At 41.8% G+C, this 26,448-nt stretch overlaps 1 protein-coding gene across 2 annotated transcripts in view; it reads left to right on the forward strand.

The window, feature by feature from the left end:
* The window catches only part of CFAP61 (cilia and flagella associated protein 61), a 208,535-nt gene that overhangs the window by 10,342 nt on the left and 171,745 nt on the right, over positions 1 to 26,448 (forward strand). Inside the window, exons 5-8 of one of the 2 annotated variants that reach the window (XM_019544070.1) lie at positions 2,342 to 2,409; positions 5,516 to 5,642; positions 16,597 to 16,729; positions 20,619 to 20,772. In XM_019544070.1, the coding sequence (XP_019399615.1) occupies positions 2,342 to 2,409; positions 5,516 to 5,642; positions 16,597 to 16,729; positions 20,619 to 20,772 (482 nt within the window). The remainder of the gene's footprint in view (positions 1 to 2,341; positions 2,410 to 5,515; positions 5,643 to 16,596; positions 16,730 to 20,618; positions 20,773 to 26,448) is intronic. The other variant, XM_019544071.1, reaches the window with a different exon arrangement.

A 26,448-nucleotide genomic window follows, 5' to 3' on the forward strand; every position in this document is an offset into this window, starting at 1 on the left:
GAGATGCATCTGTGGATACATGACAAGGTGCGGTTGGCCTTCCTGACCAGGTGCATCATCTTGCACTTGTCAGTGTTGAAATCCATCCTGTTCTCATCCGCCCACAACTGTAACCTGTCTAGATCTGATTGCAGCCTATTCCTCCCTTCTAGTGTGCCCACTTCCCCTACATCCAGTTTCTGCTAATTTATCTCTTAGCAGAAACTGGAATTAGAAGTGCTGATAGTAAATACTAGGAAAAAATGAACTCAACCTCTGAAGAATGTTGGCTGGAGACATGAGAGCTCTATACTGATCTGGTGCATGTTCTGGATTTCAGAAGCAGACTCTTATGCTGTGTCCACACGAGTGAGTACATGTCTGTTGTGGCATCTCAAAGCAGTTTGAGACACCGCAATTTTAGAATTTATCTTATTACCATGATAGAGGCACTGGTAGGCTTCCAAATTGCTTTAAAATTGTAAATATATCCATTGCCCAGCTGGTCTCTCTCTCATTTTAATCATGGAAAAACACAGGTTTTGGGTATTTTTCTGAGAGAATTTGGAGCTGGAGGGTTATCAGAGAATTTGCAATTTGCAATTTTTAAACAGGGAACACCGGGATCCCTGCTGGTGAGGCAAGTGTTGGGACCTGGGCAGAGGAGCCTGCCTATGGCCAGCACTGGGCGGACAACTGGAGGGCAGATAAGGTGGCTGACCTCCTGGCCATTTGGGGCCAGGAGGATGTGCTTCGACAATTCAAAGTGGGCCACCACAATAAGCACATCTTCTGGGTGATAGCTGCCCACATGGCAGACTGTAGGTACCAGAAGACATGACAGCAGCGCTGCATGAAGGCCAACTGTGCAGTCCTAGCCCATTGGCAGCTAGCGCAGAGGTGCAGGCAGTTCTGGTGTAGTGCCCATAATACAGCCCAGGCAGCCATGCAGTCCTCATCCAGTTCTAGCAGGCATGCAGCCATGGGTCCACAGGTCCACGGGGGTGGATGTTGTTGCAGGTGGCAGCAGGTCACAGCCAGGCAGCAGCCCCCATTGCCAGACTGCTGCAGTGGTTAGAGGGTGCAGGGGCCACTCTAGGTTAGGGCTGCTTTGGTGGTCCAGCCAACGCAAGGGGCTAGTACTTATAGATACCAGCTGGCCGGGCCTCAGTGTAGCCCCGAGTTGCTCCCCAGAGCAGCATTTTATAATGGTAGGGCCAGCACAGTTGCAGGCCCCAGCCTCTAGCTCCCCTTGGCTGAAGATCCAGGAGAAGCTGGGCAGGGTCAGTTTGCCCCAAGTCACACAATTTGCGCCATGCCAAAGTTCATGTTCAGGCATGTGTGCTGAGGCACAAATGTCCAGCACAAATTTGTGCTGCTGCTGCTTGATCTGCTGCAAGTGCACATGCCTGCTTGTGAGGGCGCACCCTTAAAGTTCTGAATATATTTCCATAACAGTATAATCTCTTGCTACATCATTTGCTATTCTTCTTCATATAAACTTCTTTAAAACCATAATTGGTATTAATTTTTTCTTTTTGGAGTGGGATTGTTGAGTTGAGCAGAAAGCCTGAAAAGCTGTAGATATTTCTGAAAAATAGTGTCTGCAGGCAACCTTTTGAAATTATTGTTAGTTACAGATTATACAGTAGAGGAACTTCAGACTATAATGTACAAATAATGCAGTGCATCAGTGTGCTAGACTGATGCACAAACAAATATTACTCAAGTTATTTGGTTCAGTTCAAGGTGTCCCTGCATACAAAAAATAAATGGCAGCCAGTGCGGTTATTAGTTGTACAGTAGCTTTTATAATGTCAGGCCATCTCATCCAGATGCCAGGTCAGAGATCTGCCAGCAGAGATCTGGCATCTTTAAGTTCTCCATCACTGGGGAACTAATATAAAAAGGAAGCTTTACAAAATAAAAGGATTAGGACAGTGATTTTCAACCTGTGGTCTGTGGACTCCTGGGGGTCTGCAGACTATGCCTAAGGGGTATGCAGAAGATGATTATGATCAATCTAAAGTATGAGAATACACACACCTACAATTCAAAGGGCTCTGCACCTCTATTTGAAATTTCCAAAGGAGTCCACAAATAAAAAAAAGGGTTGAAAACCACCAGATTAAGATATTAAACACAGCAGTTGATGGGGGAGGGGAGGGAAGGCAGCAGTAGAAATTGCCTTAATTCTTGGTATCATCCTATCTGTGACAGACAAAAAGTTTTAACTTTTGAGCCATGTGGATTTATGAAGTAAGATGGAAATACTAGGAAATAACATTTGTATCTCAAGAAACTTGCTGCTGTATTTGACATGTAGTGTCTGAGACTGAATAAAATTATATTGTTTGTTTAGGACAGTGTTTAATGCAGTACCAGAATTGCACTTTATACTCCTCTTCATACCAAGTCAGGAGGAATTGGGTAAGAATTTGTTTTATACTACCTTACTCCTGAAATAACCAATGTAGTCTTAGATATTTAATATTCTGCATTTTCAGTTTTTACTAATTTTCACAGATAATTTTTTAATTGAAATTATTCCGTTTTTACTGATTTACACCCGTTTTTATGTTCACTCAATTTTTCAGGTACAGTAAAATCCCTGTTACCTGGTGTAACAGGGGGCTGTCTCAGAGCTGGTCTGCCATTGGCTCGCCCACCTGTTTCTGGACCAACCACCTGCCTCACTCTCCTGCCATGCCTTGTTGTTTCTTAATTGGTTCTAATTAGGTGGGAGGCTCCCCATTTTTGCCCCAATGCCAGGCGTGCTATCTGTGGCTCCGTTCCTCCCCTATACCGCAGCCCAAGCCTCACAGATGGCACCCAGGTGACAATGCTCCCAGCCTATAGCCAGACCAAGCTTAGCCCGCATTGTCAGGCCTCAGACATATATGCATTCATACCACCCTCCTCTCACTAGGGCCTCTCACACTCCACCCCCTCTCACAGGGTCTCTTTCATGCATCAACAACTTATACCACCTTTCTCCTTCTTGGAGCAGGCCCCTTCAGCCATAGGCTTTATCTAGCATACACCTTGGGTGGCAGATGTACCATCTTTTGGGCCTCTCCTGCAACCCTCACCAGGTTCGTGGTCAGGTGACCAGGGCCAGCCTTGCCCTGGCCCCTCCCGGGCAACTCTAGACAAACTCCGGTTTCCTCCTCACTGGGGCTCCACATCTTCCGCCTCGTTCACTGGGTCTACAGGGCTTCCCTCCCCAGTCAGGGCTCAGGTGGCTATAGCTATGCCCTAACTGCTATTCACAGTGATGTAGGGACTAGGGCTTATTGAGGCACCCCAGCCCGCCTTCCACTGGGGTAGTAACTGGTCTGATATTTTCCTGGAGGCTCCCACGCCACTGGGCCACCCACTCCCAGCAGGGTAGAGTTTCAGGTCATGCCCAGGACCAAGAGCCTTCTGCTCCTACCTGTCAATGTTTTTATACAGCAGCTCAGCCACACAGTCTTTCATGCCTGGCTGCCAGCAGTAAACTGCTTTGTTTATATAGGCTGCCAGTGTCTCAAAATGGCTGCTGCAATCAAGCACCTGCTGGCTGTTTGGCTCAGCCCTTAAAGTAGCAGGCACCAACAGTACCCTGCCACATCTGGCTTAAGTTGGGAATGGCTGGGGGTGCTGGTAAACTAAAAGTGGTGGTTGCCTGATGCACAGGTTTCCAGCAAGGGGTGGCAGCAACTATATGGGGACCTTGGAAAGATGGCTGGAGCTGCTACCTGGGGGTGCAGGGCTCCTGGCTCTGACCTCAGGTGGGGCAGGAGGGGCCATGGGAATCGCTGCTGGGGTGGGCAGGTCCCAGCTGCAGCCTGGCGGCTCCAGCTGCAGCCCTGCCCCAGGTGCTGGGACCTGTAAGCCCTACTGGGGAGGGGGGCAGGTGGGAGACTCCAGCCCTGGTCCTTGTGGTGGGCACTACACATGGCTGTTCTGCATGGTCCCACAGGTCTGGAGCCACTGCCCAGGGATGTGGGACTCCCGATTCTGACCCCAGGTGGGGTGGGAGGTGCTGATGCCAGGGTTGGGATTGGGGTTGGTGTCTCCCGCCTCCACATGTGGCCACATGCCACTCCCACCAGCCCCTGGGCTGCCCCATGCTATGGTGCAGGCAGGTGGCGTTGGCTGTTCCTGGGGCTGAAGCAGCAGGGACTGGGGTGAGTGGGAACAAGCAGAGCCCTGGAGGGCATGGGACATGGCGCAGCTTGTCCCCGCTCACCACAGCCCTTGCTGCAGGAGCCCCAGGAGTGGCTAACGCAAGCTGCCTGCACCACAGCATGGTGCAGCCCAGGGGCTGGGGTGAGTAGGGACAATCGGAACCTCAGGGGGTTTGAGGCCTGGCGCAGCCCACCAGCTGCAGCCAGCTGGTGTCGGCCACTCCCAGGACCACTGCAGCAGGGGCTGGGGTGAGCAGGGACAAGCTGTGCAGTGCCCTGTGTCCCCTGGGACTCTGCTTATTTCCACTAACCCCAGCCCCTGCGGCAGTGGCCCCGGGAACGGCCAACACCAGCTTCGGAGGAAACTGTAAGTGGGTGCAGGGCGTGGGGGACATGACTCTTGCACACTGGGAGGGCTGTGGGCTGGGGGGGCTGCGCCGGACAATTGTCCCAAGCGCAGATCCGGGGCCACGTGCCCCACGGGAAGAGCCTGGCGCAGCTCCCCAGCCTGCCGCCCTCCCAGGGTGTGCGTAACAGCAAGAGCTGCATGCCCCCACATCCCACACCCACTGACAGTTCCCTCCACTTTGCTCCCTGCTTCAGGCCCAGGAGTGGCCAATGGGCTGCATCCCACCCTTTTCCTAGTCCCAGCCTTCCTCCGTCACCACCGCAGGGACATATAATTATTTTCCCTGATTTAAACCAATTTTTTTTCCTTCCTTTTATCCTGATTTGAACTCATTTTTTATGTTTGGAAGATAAACCCTGAAAAATTCCCAAATTTTTTTTTAAATAAAAACTGAAAATGCGGAATGCTATAGATATTGTAAGACTGATAGGGGTCTGCCCATTCTCTGCTCCTTCCCAAGGCCCTTCCATATCCCATCTCTTACCTGCCATGATTTTTTTTTTAGGAAGTATTTTCAGAGCAAGTTAAACAAATGTTTGACTGGGATGGTTTAGTAAGGAATGATCCTGCCTTGAGAAGGAGGTTGGATTAGATAATCTCCTGATATTCTTTTCAGCTCTATTTTTCTGTTTTGATCGTTATTAATGTACCTTGTGGTATTTATAACAATAGGCATGTAGAAGTACCTATCCTAAGACACCATTTATGTTTTTATTATGACCCTTATCCAATGTAATAGTCTGTCTTCATGGGTCTTGGTGCTGTATGATAAACTTAATCTTGAAACTTCATTTAACTCAATCAGTTCTGCTGGCAGTTTAAGTGCTGTCTTACTGAAATTCCTTAATAGTTTTTCATACATTGTTAACAGCTGGAAGGGACCTCACAAGATCATCAGGTCCAGGCCTCCTGCACTAGGCAGGAAAAGTTTGTAACAAGATGTTTTCATTCTTAGGCTCAGGTTTGGCAACCATTTTTGAGGAGATGGTGAGTGTTCCAGATTCAACACTTGACATGGACTTCACTTTGCTTGTATGCCATAGGCACCAGTATGGTCCCCTGCTGTATATTCGCAACGCAAGGTAATAGAACATATTTTCTTGGCTTGTGTGATTGTCTGGATCAATTTAATGAATCCTCATTTATTTATTTATTCAATTTTTATGCTTATATGCCATCCTTATTTTTCAATTCACAGACTTAATAAGTATTCACATGCTTTATGGAAAACTGTTTCAATCCTAAGCCAAATGGCATACTTTTTCTTGATGATAAAAGTCATTGACTTATAACCGTTCTTTTTTATTTTACTTTTTCACACAAAAAGTGGTATATATTTTTTCTATAGTGGTATAGATTTCTTGATAGTATATACATTTTGGTGAGCTCTAACTAGGATTTTTTTATGGCAGTAGTACAAAACCTTTCCAGTTTTTGCTGTTTCTCTTATCACTATATGTGTTTGTCTTAAACACAGTCCTGTATATTTTAGAGTCCATTCCTGTTTAGTTGCTGTTTTCTTTTATAAGACCAAATTCTGACCAGTTGAACAAAACCTGAATGACAGACTTTGCTCTAAAAGAAACGCTTTCTAGAGATGGATAAGGAGGTCTTTGATTTAGCAGTCTTTCAAACTGCTTAGTAAGCCTGCTCCTGCTTTCCTACACATTCTTGTGATATGTGCTCTGAGTCCAAGCCCACTGGTCACCCCCTTAAATTAATTCCCTCTGTGCCTGTTTTTTCACTGAGCAGACATTCTCCATGCTGCAGCAAGAATGAAAGAAAAGAAAGGGATGATAATAGCACTATTTTTTCTCCCCTTTGTCTGTCTTATTTATTTGGATAGTAAGCAGTATGATCGGAGACTGTCTCTTACTAAGTTCTTGAAGAATACCCAGTGCAATTAGGCCTCAGTCTTGGTTTTAACTTTCAAGCGCTAGTGGAATAAAAGCAATAATAAGATAATTAGAAAACCAGTGCAGTGTTGAACTGCTTGATGGTCTAAGTCCTCTAGCTCAGAGGTTCTCAAACTGTGGTCCACAGACCACCAGTAGTCCGTGAGCTTCATTCAGGTGGTCCACAGAAAGGTTGCGGAACAATCGAGACGATCTGTACTTGTAAGGTAAGACTACTGATAGTAAAATATGAGTTGTGTGCTTCGATTTGTAGAACAAAAAATAGTTTATTAAGTGATCTGCTGAGACCCTCAGCAATTTTCAAGTGATCTGCAAAAAGAAATGTTTGAGAACCACTGCTCTGGCTCATTGAAAATGCAGAGTTTTGGACACATTTGAATGTTATTCCTTTCTATGTATATTCTTTTACTATATCTGTCACCTAGTATCTGAGCCCTTTCCACTAATGCAGTAATGCTCACAGTTTTGGTCTTGCGGACCATGTAATCCAGCCCATGGACCAGCCAGGCCATTCGAGCCCTGCACCACCCCAACAGGTCCTGTGACCCTGTGCCTCTTCCATCTGCTAGGATCAGGCCCTGGGGACCAGCACTGCTCCTACCTGCCAGGATTGAGAGATGCATTACTGCTGCCTGGATGGGATCAGGTTCTTGGGCTCCATGCTGCTCCAGCCTAGCCCCGGTGCACTGGGATTGGGTCCCATGCTGCCCTGCGTGCCCAGCTTAACACGCAGGTCCATGGTCTGTGGGGCTCCCGACAAATCTGCGGGAAGCCCTGCAGGCTGGATGACACAGCACTGGATCTGGCTCACAGGTCAGGGGTTGAGCCCTCCTGGCATTAGTGCATTAAACGACATAGCTAATATCTGTTACATTTTGTCTTTCATCCCTGCTGGGGGAGGAAGATTCAGTCTGAAGTGTTGTTTTGTTTTTTGGGGTGTTTTCTTGAATATACATGTTGCTGTGTATTAATGTTGGATGCAAAGTGTCAAAAGCACTTGGAGTGGAAGGTGGTAAGGTTGGTAGTGATGCAACTCCCTGGGTAAGTCCTTCCCTCCTGTCAGACTGGCCTCTTCCATCCTCTGCCCAGAGGAGCTTTGTCCATATTGAAAAGGGTTTCATTGTACTAGGGGGGCAAAGTTGCAGACTCTGGTTATCTTTCCAGAGTTTTAGGTAGACCTTTATAAGGCCTGGACTCAGGTTGTTGAGCACTGTGAAGATAAGGCCTAAGGCCTTTAACTTGCCTTGAGGGCTTGGATTTGACTGCCTTGCAGCATCTTGGGTATCTCTACAGGATTATATCCTTGTTCTTTGTCTCAGATTGTATTATTTCCTATAATAATTTGTAAGCATAGTTGTTTTTGTTATTTGTAAACAAAAAGAATGATTTACAACGTGCCTGCAGGTGTTTCTAATTGCAGAAAAATACCAGGTTTTTCATGCCAATTATTATTTTTAAAGAGGAAAATCAGTATTCTTTTAACTTGCAGATAGGAAAAATACCTTTTAATAATAATTTTATATATTTATGCTCTAGGGAGTGCTGTTCCAGTGTTTCTTTCCTGGGTGACTACAGCAAGCATTTCTCTTCAAGTAACTTCTATTGCAATAAAGACATAATTGATATATGTGGCAAATTCTGATATTATGAAATCACATGAATGTGAAATTAATCTGCACTATCTTTTTTTTTAACTTCCTTTTTACTTCCCACCATCAATCCATGATGCAGGGGGGATATTACCTCACTCCAGAGCCCTAAAAGGTTTTTTCTGACTACACTGTTTGTCTTTTATTTAACCTGAAGCATGTTCTTCCTATTGGAACCTCTCAAAAATTGCATGTTGGGAAATAACATTTTTTTTATGTGCCTGGAAATGTCAAGAAAGCTGTTTCATTATTACACTGAAGAGATGTCACTTTACCTGAGGGTTTGTTTTTTAAATAATATATATTACGTAATAATGGAATGGCTGATTCTAATGAAAACCAGACCAGAAAGCTAATAAAAAAAACTGCTTACCCCTTTTAAATAATATAACTTTTCGTTCTTTTAAATTTCTAGTTTAGCATAGACTGGTGATAGATTCTTCAAGTAAGCTGAATTATGTTTACTACAGATGCCTTGCCTTCCCATTTTGTCTGTATTTACCTTTGTATTTCGCTAGCAGCCATAGTAACATTCAGTGGAAACTCTTTAGAGACTTATCTATGAAAGGGTTTTGACGCAGTCCCCAGCCACCTGCCTAGCAACATGTTCTGGGTCAATGATATGAGATTAGAGTAATCTCTGTTCCCTCTTTCCCTTACCCACAGGAAAAAATATATGCTGTAAATTGATCCTTTGCTTAACCCCTATTTATTGAAGTTATTCTTCATCTGACCTTTAAAACGTGAAATAAAGCTTTCGTGTCCCAGAACACAAAGCAGTGAGCTTTCATATTGAAGTCCCTTGCCTGTACCTTGCCACTAGACCTAATCACCCTCATTTGTACTTGTGTTTACTTTACCGCTGTGTACAATACATCACAAATCTGTATTTACTGGAGGTTGTTTATGTTACTGGAATAAGATTTACACACAAAAAAGCCATGGTCCCTTTAAAAAAATTGGTAGTTGTAGAAGTAAACTTGGTGGCAGTTCTGCAGTATGTAGCATGCTGAGAAATAATTATGCTCATGCAAAACCCCAGTGACTGCCAAAAGGCTTTGCACTGGTGCAGCAACCCATCTTAACATAAGTTTGCAGGAATGAGACCCACAACCCAGAGAGTGACTCCACACAACATTATGCTTAAGAGGGAATAATAATGTCATTTCAGCATACTAATAAACATACAATATCAAACTGTAATGAAGTCTTAGTAGAAGCAGACCTCACTAGACAACTCCACCAATACATGCTGCCTCAGAATAAAGGCAAAACCATGTTCTGCTTATGAAGGACTTCAATTTAGTTAGAGCTTACATATGAATCCCTAGCCGTTTGTAGCACATTATATTTATTCAGAGATCCAATTAATTCCAGTTGAGTTTCTACCTGTCCTAAAAATTGCAGGAAGGGTTGGGAAAATTGAAGCCTGAGAAATGTAGGTCGCTGATAGCAGCTTGTACTTCTGTTCTGGGCAAGTAGCTAAAGAGTCCATCGCTTTTGGGCTCCCAAGCTTGTCATCTAAATTTGACAGCCATCTGAAAGAATCTGGTGATTAGCAACAAGTCAAAATAAAAATAATCTAGTTCTTAGAAACATAATGCAGAATGAAATAGAAGTTCTACAGCATAGGAGCATTTGCCTTTACATCCTGCAGGACCGTGTCTTGCAAGCAGCTACCCCCTCCTCTTATAAAAAGTGATCTGAAGAAGCTTCTATCAGAAATCAAGGCACACAGAACTCATACTCACTCTAAACTGATAGCTATCCCTAACAAAACATTTCCACCTCCAAAAGGCCCCATTTGCCTGACCTAGATGAGGTTATCACAGTAGAGCTTGGTGTAGAAGTGGTTGTGATGGGATACTGAATCTGTAGATCCGGATGGTCGTATTGACCAGTTGTTCATAGAAGAGCAAGAAGGGAGCCTTCAAATTGAGCGTACAGATGATCATGAAAGAATGAGCAAAGTAAAAATGCATATGTAACAAGGAGGGCATGTCTACCTGTGCAATTAATGTGACTGAATAAACTCCGGAGCGATTTGAGCCAGAGTGAACTAATCTTGGCATCACCATCTCTACACATGTGTTTAAGCACAGTCATTTATTCCGCCGTTGGATAGTACCTGTGTCTGATGGAACTGTCCTATGCCAGAGTAAATTAATCTACTGTGCCCTAATTGTGCTGCACAAGTAAATGGTGATGCTTTACTGCACAGTAAATTAGTCTACTGCACAGTAAAGTGCACGTTTAGATGCATCTGGAGATAGGTAATTTTATTCTTGTGCATTGGGCCAGTACAAATCATCTCTTCAGAACTTAAATCCTACTTACAGATTGTGTTCCAGTCTGCCATTATATCAGAATTTATAAATACAGACTATATTTATCATAACATGAATGAATGGAATTTTGAGGCCAGCTTACAATTAATTTAAGGCCCCTTTAAATTCCAAGAATGGAACTGAGGCGCCTTAGTGAAATGGGAATCAGGCCCTATATTCAAATTGGCTGTTATAAGAACTGTAGTTGTAAGGGTTCCATTGTTGAACTGTTTACTGTATATGCATATTCAATAGAAGCATAACAAAGAAGGCTAGTTTCCTTAAAAGTTGGGGAAAAGGTGATAATGGAAAAATTGTCATTGAGGAATGGTTATGAAAACAAATCTCCTCTAGTATGTACCATTTCAAGAAAAACTGTTTTAAGATATTCAATAGAAACATATTCTAGAAAGGCTTAGAAAAATTATGCAGCAACTGGAGGATAATGGTGGTAAGGCGAGAGTAATATAGGGAGCTTTAGGCACATTTTGTGGGATTGCTCAAAGGCACAAGATTATTGGGATAGGGTTACTAATCACATTGAATGTGTCTGTCTTGAGGAGCCATTAGCAATCCTTTTAGGTCCCTCAATTAATAATGTGACGTTCAGAGAACATACATCTTTAAGATCTTTCATAGCTGGATAGCCCTTATTAGCTGGGAACTGAAAAAGAAGAGAGACTATTCTATTAATATTTGATTCAGTAGAGCTCTGGGGCATAGCGAAAAGGGAAAAATTAATGCATCAAATTAAATCTCAATAAAGGTGACAAAACTAATACATATTTAGATTAATGCCTGCTTTTATTGGATTTTCAGCCAAGGGACAGTCATGAGATGTAAAACCAAAACACTTAAACCATTTCAGATTAAATGATACAGCGATTATGAACATTTTCAGCAAAGTGGACCTTCACAATTGCTAGCGTCGCAGAGAAGCATAACTGTCCTTTTTTGGGAAAAGAAGAAAGAAAACAGACTTAAGTATATTCTTACTCTGTGTTTAGTACAGTTCGTAGCACACTTGCCCTGGCTAGACTGAAACCTAAAAAATACGTAACAGGCAGAAGGTATAGGATAGACAAGGCTTAAATTTATAACTTTTGTGAAAAAACATCACCCTGATTGGTTAATATATTTTAGTAAGACAGTGAACCCTTTTTATGTTTATCTTTGTTTTATTTTTGTAAACCACTGTTTTTAAAAATACGCCAATTTTGAATTTTGAGCCTGTTCAACAAAACAGGCTCAATACAGCTCTTAAAGGAAGCTGTTGTTATACTGTATCAGAATAATCTGAAATTCATGAATTATAGAACAATGTCAGAAGCACAACATGTAGTGATATTTTATAGTGGTTTAAAGTGTTGTTTACAAAAATGTTGCCCCCAATTAATGCTTCAGTAACAATCAAGAGGTTTAAGACTTAATTTTATACGGTTCTAAGCTTTTAAAAATTCTCCAAAAAAGCATTTACTGTGTTATGGAATATTTTCAGATGTGCTTCAGCACTACATGAGGCCTTGAAGGAAGTTAAAAGAAATGTGTTAGATACTTGACCACTAGAGGTCATTAAGAGACCTTGCAAGAAAATACCACTTGCTTTGCTTTATGATGGCCATACCTGTCCTGGTTTTGTTTTTTATAAAAGGAAATGTACCGATAAACAGGAGTAATTGTAGCTATGCCAGTCCTTTCTTATTTTATCTCTGTTCCTCCAGAGGTGTGCATGATGGCATCATGGTGACAGATATGTACTTTTTGCAAAAAAAAGTGAATTGTGAGAAACCAATAGACTTATAGCACCTTTGGATTCCTAGATAGCAGCTATGGGCAGCGTTGCCAGGTCTTAAATATGAAATGATTGTATTGGGAGCTCAAAATTATCATATTTGCTGAAAAACTATTGTATACTGGGAAAACATGCACATACAATTGCAAATAAGTATGCAAATACATCTTATTTACTTTATATTTCTTGCTGTACATTTTCAATGAGTGAGTGAGAACTGCGTCATCAAAGTTGAAGTATTTCTTTATTTTGAGGCATGTAGTCATAAAGAAGTGTTGACAGGAAACCCAAAAGTTGGTTAAGACTCCCTGAGTGTGACTTGGGTTTTTGCATGTGCTGCATCAATTAGCTGCCTCAAATTATCGTACATTTTGAACATTTTTACTATTATTGATAATATATTGTAGAAGGGTGGAAATTATTGTACAAATATGATAATTATTGTACACCTGGCAACACTGATTGTTGGTCATTCTACTTTTAATTTTTTGCTGCTGTTTAAATCTATGATTAGTTAAGAAGTTGTTCTTTATAGCTGCATTTCTATATTCTTTAGTATGCAGTCCCCTGATATTTTTAAAGATAACCTGGAAACTTTAGAAGGTGTACAATTTGATAGCTCACTTTTGTTCAGAAGGATGATGTAAGCCAGTGGTTCAGTTCAGCCCTCAGAAAATGCCAGCTATTAGCTTTCATTTGTTTTTTGACTACCCTACAAAGGACTGCAGGGTTCCACAGTACCCTGGTTAAGAATTATTGGTATGAGCTTTTCACCCACCCACTCAGTGAACTTCCTGGATACACTTTTCCTTTTAGGGCAGTCAGTCATGCTGGTTCTAAAGTCTAAAGCTCTATTTACTTAGTTTTTGGCTCTTGCAGGGACCATCTTTCACCCTGTGCACCTTTGTGATGGCTGAGGTTTTCTTTAGCATATGGCAGGAGCCTGTTGATGGGGATTGGAGGTAGGGTGTTTTCAGTAAGGCAGGGGCGGTCACTAACCTTATTACAACTACTCCTTGCTTAACGTCATAGTTACATTCTTCAAAAATGTGACTTTAAGCAAAACAATGTTAAGCGAATCCAAGTATGTCACAGTAGTTACTTACTGGCAGGCAGCAGCCAAACATAGTTATAACCGAACATTGTGTGACTTTAAATGAGTATGTTCTCTAATAGATGGTGACGTAATAATGAAACAACTTTAACCAGGACAACGTTAAGTGAGGAGTACCTGTACTTGTTCCTTCTCGGGCCATGTACCATAGCCTGACTTTTCTCATTGTTAAGAGATTGTGCAAAATGCACTTTTGGTCATGGATTGTTTGTTGCTGAACCAGGCTGTTTGGATGGTAAAATTTGTCCTGCTTATGAAGGGTAGGGTGATGCTAGAGACACTGTGTCACAAGCCCAAATGTTATGGTGATCAGCATATTTAAAAACAGTAAAACAATAGGTATTTAATCCTCTCATTGCACATTCCAACTATGCTTGGAAGCATTACATTCTCCTTGTGGTGTTGCTTCTGATTAAAAGCTAAGATTTTGTAAAAGCTTAAGTTTGGATTTTAATATTATATACCATGTAAATACTTGTAGCTTTCTTTGTATTTTCATCTTTTAAAATGAGACTCTATGCACCAAATGACCTGTAAACCTCTAAAACAATGGTTGGCTACTGACAACCTGTGATCCAAATTTGGCTTACAGAGCCATTTGATCCAGCCCCCAGAAATGGGATTTTGGCAATATTTGGCAGTGAGGGTCTTGGGCAGCAGTTGCTCTCCCCTTGAGGAAGAGTAGCAGTGGTGGCTAGGTCCTAGTGCCTGACCTTCTCTGACCTGAACTGTGACTGTGTCATTCTGGCCCACAGCCTTAAAAGGCTGCTGACGGCTGCTCTAAAAGCACAGTTAGAGAGAACTTGAGGCAATGGTATACCAACAGGGAGAATGTAGCAGGAACTCTGAAAGTAGGTGCAACTAAGGTTCTGAACCAGCAAGTTGCAGGATGTCCAATGTCCCTTTTGTTCAGGGAGAGTCCCATTTTGGCTTCAGAGAAGTCAGCGTGGACTCAGAGGTCCATCTGTGGACTGAGGCCAAGTCTTTACCAGCCTGTGTTAGATGTTGTCTGTGATTTATGTTGCCAAGTTGACTGACACTTTCTATGATTCTAGAGAAGTGCTCATCTTTCTGTCCTGTCACCCTGCCTCACCTAACCTTCTGTCCACTCTTGCACCTTCTTGTTTAAAACACTGGTACAGGTTACCCAGAGAGGTGGTGGAAGCTGCATCCTTGGGGAATTTCAAAACCTGGCTAGACAAAACTTTGGCTAGGAAGATCTAGTTGGGTATGGTCCTGCTTTGAGCAAGGGGTTGGACTAGATGGTCTCTGAGATCCCTTCCAATTCTAATTGTCTATGATTCTATAATTCAAATATGCAGCATGTTGCTATCCAGTACATTTGATGACCCTGCACAGCACAAAGAGAACCTTGGGTGGGAGATGCCCTGTCTCCTCAGACCCTGTTAGTGCCTAGAGTCTCGTGCAGAATGGTGGGAGAGATGCAGTTTGTATCTTTGGCCCTTTCAGCTTTTTTTTTTTAGTGAAGGGCTCTACCTGGAAATCATGGGCTAGCATTATACCTGCTTGGCCCTATCCTGGCTGTTCCTATGGTGCTGTCTCTTAAGAGTTATGATTTGACTTGGGTTAGCACAGTTTTATCTATACAGGAAGGTAATACTTTACTTACATTTTTTAAAAACCATTAAAAAAACCCTAAGTATCATTGTCCTCTACAGGGAAAACAGTGCTGGCCATGGGCCAAATTATAACTCTTACAGACAGTTCTGTAGGAATAGCCAGGCAGAAACTGTGGTGCATCTCCACTGAGATCTTTGTTGATTTAGACCAGCTCATTAAACATACATTTTTGTGCTCTATGTTCTTTAATTACTAAAGGAGTATTGACCAATCTCAGATGACCAGTCATAGCTAGCAATGTACTAAGGAGGGCAGGTTTCTCTTTTCTCGCTTTGGTAGGTGCCTAACAAAAACATCTTTCAACCTCAACTGTATCCTTTTTTGTATGTATGGGTGTGTGGTGTTTATCTGTGGCTATAGCTATAGTTATAGATTATCGGTGAGTACGTGACAAACCTGGGCTGCAGGTTTGTTGCTGAATTGTCATGCTCTGTAACATTCAAGGGACTAGTATATTCCCCTCTGCATGGACTCATGGGGAGCTTATGGTAAATGCCCCAAATTCACTGTGGGGAAGAAAGTCATTAAGCATATTTATTCCCCAATCTCAAAGCCCTTCTTTAATTACTGCATACAATTTTAATTCAGTGTCATCAAGGATTTGGATGGTCATCGAGGAACAGGTACTTTACAGAGTGTAAAGGGCACCCAGAAATGTTGCATACATTATTTTTGCTCTGAGCAGCATCAAGATGTTGTCTGGGTTCCTTGACCACTTTCAAAGAGGGTCATGGGCATCTATCCTAGAAAGCAGCACAGCTGAGTTGGCCATAATGTTAATACTGAGATAATGGGACCAGAAAGTTCACTGAGAGGTAGCAACTATGCCCAACTGTTCAAGGACTGGCTTTCCTTGTGACCCTTTTGTTTCTGCCTGTTCTACCTACTGGAGTCCTGTCTCCCAAAAACAGATGGGGTAGAATTATACTTGCAGCTTCTGTTATGTTCCTAAGATTTCCTGTGCTAAGTAATGTAAGGAATGGTTAAACTACTAGGTGATACACTGCTTCATTCTTGTAAGAAACAGCAACTGTCCAAGTTACTCTTTGCAATTACCTCTGGTATACCTGGCATTGTAACTCAACTGTAATAGCACAGGAGGAGGCACTATGGTCTACTACATGGGAGGCCAACCATTTTTGACACTCATACTACAAATGAGCTCTGTACCCTCCTCAGTGCCATTCTGATACCCTTTCTCTTCCTGACCTGTTGCTCTGCTTCCTGCTCTGTGTTCCTTGCTTGATTAGCTGCTCAGCCTTCCACTCCCAGCCTGATTTCCCATTGTGCTGCCTGCTCCCTCCCTGATTTGCTGTGTGCCACACAGAAAGAGGATGGCTGTGGCACTTGGGGTACCCATGCCACAGGTAGGCCACCCCTGGCCTACTGAATAGATCATTTGACCCTGATTCTGGAGACTTGGCACCTATCGCAAATTCATCCATTGGCTTGCTGGGTGACTCGGGGCACATCACTTCACCTTTCCCTAAACTCTGCTTGCACTCTGAAAAGTAAATTGTGGACAAAAGTATTAGTATCTAAGCATGAGAGCACATTAAGACATAGCTGACTCTAAAAGACATCCTCTCTTTCATAGAGTGGAAGATCATGATGATCTCGTGCCTATCTTCATGCGCCATAGTGAAACTCTGAGAGAAACCTATGGAGAATACTTCCTTGCTGAGATGATAGAAGCTCAAGATGAAGAAAATCATGCTGTGGTCTGTGAGGTCAGTCCTTCACAATCCAGTAGGCATGGCCATACCTAATGTTTGTTATACCATGTTAGTATTGCAGCCGGGGCCGTGTCTCAGTTAATAAAAACAAAGCAAAACTTGCTGCACCTTAGAATACAGAATTCATCACGTTGGTGCTGACTGGACACTCAGAAACATTAGCCATTTTCCTAGTGAGTTTTAAGTCCTGTAAGAAAAAGGATTGCTTCATTGTAATAGGCATCTCCTTTAAGAGTAGGAGCTTGACAGTAATAAATATTAGTATTACTTTTTTTTATGAAGTGCCCTTCTTGTAGAAGATGCCCAGATATTTTGCAAACATCCTTTGTGCCTCAGCAATCACGCAAAACATATGGGGTTCTCATCTGTTTTACATATGAGGAAATTGAGACGTGGCAAATTAAGGGCCCAATACAAGGCGCTGACATCTGTAACCTCAGAATCTTAGAGCCTCATTAGATTTTGAGGATACACAGCATTTCACTGAACATACTCAACACTTTGCAGACAAACGCTAGCTTCCAACAAAATGACTTGTTCATGTCACATGAGCGTGTGAACCTTTTTCCAGAAAAGAATAGAAATATATTATGACAGAAAGATAAAGTGTGGCCACATTTTCCATGGCCCTACAATTTTAGTTGGTGGGACTTAGCAGCATTCCTGTCCCTGTGTGGCCAGACAACGAGCCAGCCAGAATTGCAGGCCCTGTCTCCTGGAGATGATAGGGGCTCTTGCGCAGATCTTCCAGCAAAAACCACTCATTGAAAAGAGCCATCACCCACACAGTGACCAGCAAGGCTGGACACACATGACTTGCAAGCAGTATGTTGCAACCTTTAAAGGGCCACAAAGTTTTCTTTCAGCTCAGCACAACTGGAATGCTCTGGCAGGCATTGCCCAGAGATAACTCCCTTGGGACTGCTCATCTGTTCCTGTTGCCTCGCCTCCAGTAGAGGGCTCTGGCTATATACCACACTGTCCCTGAATGATTTGTTTATGTGTTTTGTTTTTCTTGGTTATGTAAATGAAGCTGTGGCTTAGACAGTTCAGTCAATTTCCTAAAAATAATTGAAAGAGGAAGCCTTAAATCATTCATGTTGCCATTCTGGACATTTTGCATGATAAATAATCAAATTACATTACTGTCCAAATTTATACTGCCTTGTAAAGACTAGTAACCAAGGATACTTGCATAGTCAAAAATATCTTCAAAAAGCAGAATCAGAGAGGCTGAAAATGAACAACATGAATGAATATAGTAAATCTTTTCCATCCCTATCCTGTGCAAGAAATTTGGGTGTGGGGGGAATTAAAAAATATAGGAGTTAGCCTCTGAGCAAAGAAGAGGGAAATGATAGTGGCCAGCAGGCAAAAGAATTTAAAACAACATTAATATTTTATATGATTTAATTGCTGGCTTTTGTGATTGTGTGAAGTATTGTGTGCTGATAATCTACTTTAATTCCAAAAACCTGCTTCTTACAGCAAAGCATTTTAAAAGATCCTTAAAATGTAATCACCCCAGTTTGAAACCAAATGGCAAACAATAAACCATCAGTGTAACAGCACATTACAAACAGCTATATTATAAATAATACATTTTATCATGCATTTATAGCTCAATATGAAACTAGCAAAAGGTGTTTCAAGCCTTCATAGTATAGACTTGCCAGTGCTGCTGCAGATTGGAAAGACACCTTCATGTGAACCAAGATAGATGCCAATTTTCCCTGCAGAGAATGAAGCTGGCAACCTCTTTTTGCACATACGGTAGATGGATTGGTTAATCAGCCTCTGCTGAGCCTTGGGCCTAAAATTACATAGCAGCCAGACAACTGCAGTGACCCAGCTTTTGTTCACTTATGCAAACACGACAAATAAACAATCACTTGTTGTTCAGGGGAAAATTCAACTTATATATATATAGACGTGTTGATGGTCCTTTAAAACAGCCGTATAAATCCAGCTTTTTATAGTAGGATTTGATGAGTATTAAGGAAAAAATACTTATTTTGGTTATTTGTGTTTTATCAGTAAGTTGCATGTAAAGCTTGCAATTAAGGTACTACCAAGGTTTTTTAGTGCAAAATCAATGTTGATTTTTATATTCAGTGCCTGTTTCTTACTTAATTTTATAACCTGCAGGTAAGTTCCAGTTCTATACCATTAATCCACTGTAACTGCCATTTCACCAATGCAATATCCTTGTCTCCTCATATATGGTGTTCATTTGTTAGGGTGTTTGTTTTCCTTATGGCCATACCTTGGAAATATTTAGTGCTCGTTACTGCTATGTCCTCTCTTCCTGAGTTAAAAAAAATTCAAAAGGAAATCAAGTATGCGTTTCACTTTGAACGCTCAAAGCAGTTTGTACAATAATGTTTCATCAATGATTGAGTTCAGCTAGATTCAGATTTTACTTAAGCTCTTTTTTCAATAAGTAAGAATTCATTATGCTGAAAAACAGAAAAATTTTCCTGTTTAAAAAAAATCTACTTTTTCTTTAGTTTTTAAATGAATATTTTGTATCTTAATACTTGTTCATAATTTGCGACAGAAAATATAAAAAGCCTACAAAGCAATTGTGCAAGAAAACTGAGAGCAGTTATATGTGACATCATATTATTCTTCCATTTACCTTTTAAAGTCAAAATTCTTATATATTTTTGCATCTTCCTCTGAAATATCTGGTACTGTCCCTGTTAGAAACTGGATATGAAGCTAATTATACAGAAGTTTTGATTCAGTATAGAAATTCTCATATAAATCTTTCAAAATCTTGCTTTGCCTAGTACGCAGTCACTTTAGAAAGATGGGGTTTAAGATTAGATGGATCAAGTATAATGGACTGGATGGCCTTTTCTTGTGCCCAAAAGTAATGACTTCTTAAATTTTTTAGCTTTTAAGTTGGGCTGAAGGATTTTTTTTTCAAGTATGGTTTAATCACAGAAGAAATGCAGTTTTGGCCAGCTTAAAACTATTCCTAAAGATGACTTGAATGTCTTGAATAATTTTGTCTGAAAAAATGATTCAGCAATATTCACAAAGTCAGCAAGAATGGGGAGGCAGTGAATGCAGGCTTTTACCCAGTTGCCTGGTAGTTAGAGCATTCATTTAGGATGCAGTAGACGTAGGTTCAGTTTCCCTTTGCCTGAAGGGATCTAAACCATTGTTTCCTGCCTCCTATGAGACTGCCCAAGCCACCATGCTGTAAGGCATTGTACATCATGCTCCTTCATTGCTTTCTGTTGGTGCTCTTCCTGTTGTATGTGGAATACTTAAATATTCATTGGAGCAGATAATGGATCCCCAGAGTTCCACCTCCTTGGTGACTACCCAAACCACCAACTTACAGTTATTTTAGAGGGTATTTTATACAGAATGGAGCAGCTTAAGCAGGAGAGCCTGAAAGCAGCCCATCCCAGACAACGAGATAGTGCTCTGATCAACATGCTTTCCTGGAAAAGATAAGAGACTTTGGTCCAAATCCCTGCTATGAATCAAGCAGAGAGCTTGGGTGTCCTATATATTGGGGGTATGCCCTAACCATTCGGAGGGAGGGAGGTGAGCAGCACCACCATCACCACCTCTTTCTCTTTGTTTTGTGACTGATGCCCAAGTCTAGGGCTTCACACCCATTAGTTTTCTCATGACACTTATGTTCTCAGATGGACTCAAAGCAGTGTTTCAGGTCAAATGAAAGATTTTAATTTGAAAGATTTTTATTTTTGCTGAAACTTTTTATTTCAGTTTTTGACCTTGGTTTGAAACAGAACAAATGTAATTTGTTTTCTGGTTTGGCCCCTGAACTGAACAATCAATTATTTTCACTGCCCTGATATTTAAGTCTGAGTGCAATGATCATGTTTTGATATTTCAGGACAATGGTGCTGCAGTAGGTTTCATGAGTGTGTGCTCTCAAGTGAATATACAGTTGCTTCACGAGTGTTTTGACCTGGCGACTTTCCATGGACTCTGCAAACCCCATCCTGATGATGTTCTCAAACTACCACAGGAGCCAAATATTGAAACAGGTGAAAACAGTGTAAAAGTGTTACACAGTGCAGAGTAAGTCAGGCTACATTTATTATTAATGTCTGAATGTGTCATTACTGAGGGCTGGATTGGGACAGGTTCAGCTGATCTAGTCCATCTCCTTCTTCTTCAAGCAGCAAACACAAATAGGTGTGTCTGCTGTAGAGATGGTTGTATAACTCATTACAGAAAGGTCAGACAGCTGTTGTTTCTTGTGACATGCTTCTTACTGCTGAGGAGATGGCACACAACAGATTGGGAGATTGGAGGATGTTCATGATTAAAGGCGTTGTATAAATATTTAAGCTCAGTTTTTGGAGAGTTAGAGCACCAGATGTGTCCCCCACTGGTCATCTGTAACTGGTCCGCAAGATGGAGGTTTCACGTTGAAGCTGATTCCAGTGGCTGACACTAGTTAGGCAGCTGGTTAACTGCAACTGGCAGTAGGTTAAATGTTTATCACATAGACAGGCATCACTACCTTTTGCTACCTTCTGGGTTTTTTTCTCCATTGTCTACAGCTGTATGTATGGATTGTAATATTTTTGGGGGCAGGACTATCTATTTCTTATGTGTATAGAGGGCAGAGCAGAGTAGCACCAAAACATTCAGAAAGACATAAGCTTAGAGTCAGTTTCTAAGGGCGTGTGTAGACAAAATGAGGGGCATGTGTGCATGACACTTTAAAGCGGGTTAAATACTTTTGCACCGCTTTAATGCTGTTGGTGTTTGCATGCGTTGGCGGTGTATTGCGCATTAATTTCAGCCACTGTAGCACATTCAACGGCATAATGCTCCTTAAATGATTTTGGAGCGCAGCAAACCAAAACACCTCCAACGAGTTTTAGTTTGCTGCCCTACAGCCACGGAGCAAAGGACCGGCCTCCGTACAGCTCATGGGCTGTGCAGGCAGCCCATTCAGGCAGCCTGGTAGCAGCCCGGAAAGGCAGGGTCCACCAAAGAAAAAAAACAAAATGGTGAGCCTGATCTTCCCCCCACCCCCCAGAGCCTACCCGCCTGCATGAGCTGCACATGTGCTTCCCTCCGTGACTGCAGTGCTCCCCAGGACCACCCAAGCCGGCTGCCTGCAGGCAGGTGCTGCCTGGGGAGAACCGCTGCTGCCACAGAGGAAAGCACCAGCCCCTTGCCTTCCCATCCCGCAGCCCAGGGACCGCTCCACCCGCTGGCAGCTCGCCCTCCCCTCCCCACTACTGGAGAGGCAGGTAAGACATGGATGTACATGACACGGAGGTTTACTTCATCCTAAGTCGAAGCGGTGTTTTTAAAAACCCACTGCTTCAGATTAGGGCGAAGTAAACCCCCATTTTGTCTACACACGCCCTAAGGTACCACCAGCAGTGAAACTCAGGTGGAGAGCAAGGCACCAGCCCCAAGCACCATCTTAGAGGGGGCACCAGAATCACTGCCTTCCCCTTAATCCCGGGAATCGTTGCCACAGCAGGATAGCACCTGGGCGGTGGAGCCAGGCAGGTACAGCCCTATACCCAGTAATGGATCTGGGGTCCAGGGGAGTGAGCAGAATGGTGTCCTTCTGGTGTGTCTTTACTGCAGCAGGTGCAGCCCCACTCCTCATAGTGTATTTGGGCATGGAAGGGAAATGAACAGAGCATCAGAAGCAGCTCCTGGGGAACCTGCGCTGTTGGGCTGCTGTAGCTGGCATGCAGCAAGCCTGTTTTCCAGCAGCCCAAGCCCATAGTGCTGCAGCAGCAGCCCCAGCAGTAGCAGCTGCAGCTTGAGTGCAGAGAGCAGGCACAGGCAAGACTCTGTCTCTCTCCCCAACCCTCCCAGCTCTCCAGTTGTCTGCATAATCCCCTACCCCCACATCTCCTCAGGGTGGTGAAGGAGATTGCTGCACCTTTGCATGACTTTTCCTTGACCAAGCACTGCATCATCAAGATTCATAGTTTATGACAAACTCTGTGCTGCCAGAGCATTTGAATTAAGATGTTCATGGATATTCCCATGGCATTATGGTAAGGTCTCTTGTTAGCTGAAGACTTTGTCTGAGAGAATTATTTGGAATATAATGTAACACCAGATCTTACCATGAGACAGCTATTCTATTCAGGTTTTTGTACAGTTTTCATCATTGCAGCAGCTGAGCACCTTCCAGAAGGACATTACACAACATAACTTGCATTTGTCACATCTCTCTCTCTCTCTCTCTTTTTCTCTTCCTGGGGAAAATTATGTAAGTGTTAGTGTTTGCTTTTGCTTTTTGTGCTACCTGTTATCTTGAATTCCTGAAAACTGTGTAAAAAAGAAGTGGCCCTTATGCTTGGAATGGAAAGTGATGATGAGTCAAAGAGTTCTGAGACCCATGGAAGTTAGCCCCAGTCCTTACACATTTCTGAGAAAGGTCTGTTTCCACACACATGAGGGCTGCCATAGTGGTAGACAGCTCCATCATGCCTGAGGAGCAAGTAAAAGTGGTGACCACTGTTCTCATTCCAGACCTACTGATGATCTTACCTGTAGATCACTGGGCACCTCAAAGATAAAGATAGAGATCTTGACTTGAACTTAGTATTTGACTGAAATTTGGAGACTTTCACAGCTGAACTGTGTCAAGAGCTTATTTATACCAGGGGTGTCAAACACACAGCCCTCTGGCCAGATGCAGCCTGCAGAGCTGTTTCCTCTGACCAACAGGATGCCCAGAGGAACCAGGAATTTGGGGTTGGGGCCTGCTACAGAATTCAGGCTCTTGGGTACAGCCTTTGGTGGCAGGGTGTGAGGAATGACTAAGCTGACACAGTGCTGCTTGTGCCACAGCTTGTGCCGTCAGTGCCATTTGCCCTGCTGCCAGCTCTGGATCCAGCCTATAAAGAGCCCCACAGTTCAGAACAGCCCCAGGCCATGGGGTGTGTTTGACGTCCCTGGTTTATACAATTATATATAGCCAAAGTGGCCAATATGAAAAGGATTGTGGTTTGTTCTTGAATCAGAAATTTCAAAAAAGGCAGTGCATGCCTAAAAGCTAGCTATGCAGTTGGTCTGTCACCAGTAAGTCCTTGTCTCAATAAGAATTTAAAAAAACGGTTTACATTTTTTTTAATGTATCATCTAGTACTAAATTAGTTGATGTACAAGCATCCTTATGAATTAATTTATCGTAATCAATTAACATTACTTGATCACCTGGAACAAAACTGTGTGCACCCTCCATTTGTTGTCATTTTGTATATTCTTTTTTTCGAATATGTGTACTTTTATGTGGTGCATTTTCCAAAACTCACACTGGAGCTGAATATTTCATACAAGTTTTTCTTCCTATTGTTTGTTTGTCAGCTATTTGAATAAAAGGACTGTGAACAAAATGCTACATTTCTAAAGAGTTTGAATAAAAATATTTCTCAATTAATCTAGTTTCACATCAGTGGAACACATGATACCATAAAGCTGCTCTTTCCCCACTTATTCATAAGGATTGCAGGAAAACTGAAAAGAAACTTTCTTTTCCCTGTTTTTTTTTAAGTGAGAAAATATGCTTTTTATACAGATGATCTTTCAAGTTTTGTTTTTTTTAAAAGAATAATGCAGGAAAAATGTTATAAGCCAAATGTTTCCTTTCTTCCTATATGATTATGTTTTCAAAAATGTTCTTTAAAGATCACCCTGTCATAGCTTGTTTATGATAAACAAAGCATCTGTGTATACCAGTTGCATTTTGGTATTCCATAGATAAAACTTTTAATGATGTGGGCTTGCCTGTATTCTTAAACCCAATAGAAATACTCATATGCTTATAGTTTAGATGAGTATATGTTATAGGAACAGCACCTTGTTGTGGATAAAGCCTTTGTGCATTGTATTGAAAATTTGGGGCAAAATTGTTTCCTGATGTGAAATCAGTGTAGCTACATTAAGTAATTTGCACCAACAGAAATGTGGTCTGTTATTATATCTTTATGAATTCAAAAGCTGAGCTTTTAAAATATAAGCCACATTCTATTGTAGAAGGAACTCTCTGTGCCTGTATGAATAACCATAATAACAAGAATTTTCAAGCTGTTTAGAATGCTTTAGCTCTTGTAAGTGGAGACCACAGGTTGTTATTGTTTTTCCTTTCAAAATGTAATACGGAATAACAATAATGAAAGAGTATTCAAAATCTGTATTTAATGTAACGTTGATATACCACTCAGATTTCATGATAATTACAGTAATTTTGTTATTACTCTATATGGAGTCAGGAATTAGTAGCTAGAAAATATTCTGATTCAGGAGGAATAATTCAAGAGGTTTTTGTCAGGCTTCGTGTTGAACTGGCTTTTTGATCCTGCAGACTTTTTTATATCTGCTATTAACCTGGGAAGCACAGAATTCTTCTAATTTTCTTTTGGTCAAAGTTTCGTACATTGCTTATAATAACTATAGTTTATATTCTTTAGACCACATGTCTATGGTATGGTACACACAGCAGTGATTTAACCAAGTTTGATAGTGGTGGATGGAGAACGCTTAGTGTTCAGTTTTACTATGAAGTCAGAAACAACATATCAATATTTATATGGAAACTGGAGGCTTGTATTAATTAACTTCTGACACCTGCAAGCCTGTTTATAATGAGAGATGTTGTTGGATTAATCAGGACAACATTTGATCATTTCTATGAAGTCGCCCATCTGTGATACCCCTGGAGAAACCACATATTATAGTCTGCATATTTTTGTTCAACCTGCACATTGCATCAGCATTTTTTCCTTCTGACGGTGATTATAGATTTGTAGAAATATTCTTGGCTAATTTATTTTAATCCATGGAATACATTTTTAGGTGACACAGCCCACAACTGTCCCAGGTTTACTGACATAAGAGTATGTAAATGTATTAACTACGTTTCCTGAGACAAAGCATAACAGTCATATTTTTTTGGTCTTGTTTGTTTGGTTTTTGAGGTTCTCCTTCCTCAGGTTTGCTCTTATTCTCCCCAACACAAACATCATCATGTTCATAATTCATTGTTTTGGATATTTTCTCTAGAAACGATACTTTTCCCTTAGTACAAAGAGTTTTGTTAATTAAATTTTCTTTCCTGAGACTTCATTTTAATATAAAAAAAATCTACAAATGGGTCTGTAGAATTTGAAAGGTGATATTTTAAGGAGTTAGGATCAATAGTGAAAATATATTAAGTCATTTACATAAAGTCATCCTACTTTATTGCTGAGATTTTTGGAGGTTTTGATTAATTGAGGCTGTCGGCATTTAAATGTTTTTCTCCTAGATGAGTTCTAGTAAGTGAATGTTTGTGATCATTTTGCTTCTGTAATTAATATTAAAAGTAATTTTGATCATTGTAGCAGGATTTCATATTATCTGAAGATTAACTCACTTGACATTGCCTCATAAAATAACTGTGTTCTGAATACCCTCTCTATAGACTTTAAGGCAATATAGTTATTGCTTTGGTTGTAAGTTTTGATTCCAGAGTATTGATAACCTTTCAGCAATTGAGTGGGGGCTTGGGGTGGTAAGGCGCATGGTTGACAGCCCAGATGTTGCAAGGTCAAGGCCACAGTACCCTATCAGATTCCAGTGAATCTGTGAATTCTACTAAATACCTTGTTGTGGCGAAATGCCGGGCTAGCGGCTCCGGCACCGCTTAGGGGAGCCGCGGGCTTTGCGGAGTTGTGCGAGCGCGCGGCTTG

The sequence above is a fragment of the Crocodylus porosus genome, unplaced genomic scaffold, assembly GCF_001723895.1.
Source record: "Crocodylus porosus isolate Cpor-Errol unplaced genomic scaffold, CroPor_comp1, whole genome shotgun sequence".
NCBI classification, from domain to species: domain Eukaryota; kingdom Metazoa; phylum Chordata; order Crocodylia; family Crocodylidae; genus Crocodylus; species Crocodylus porosus.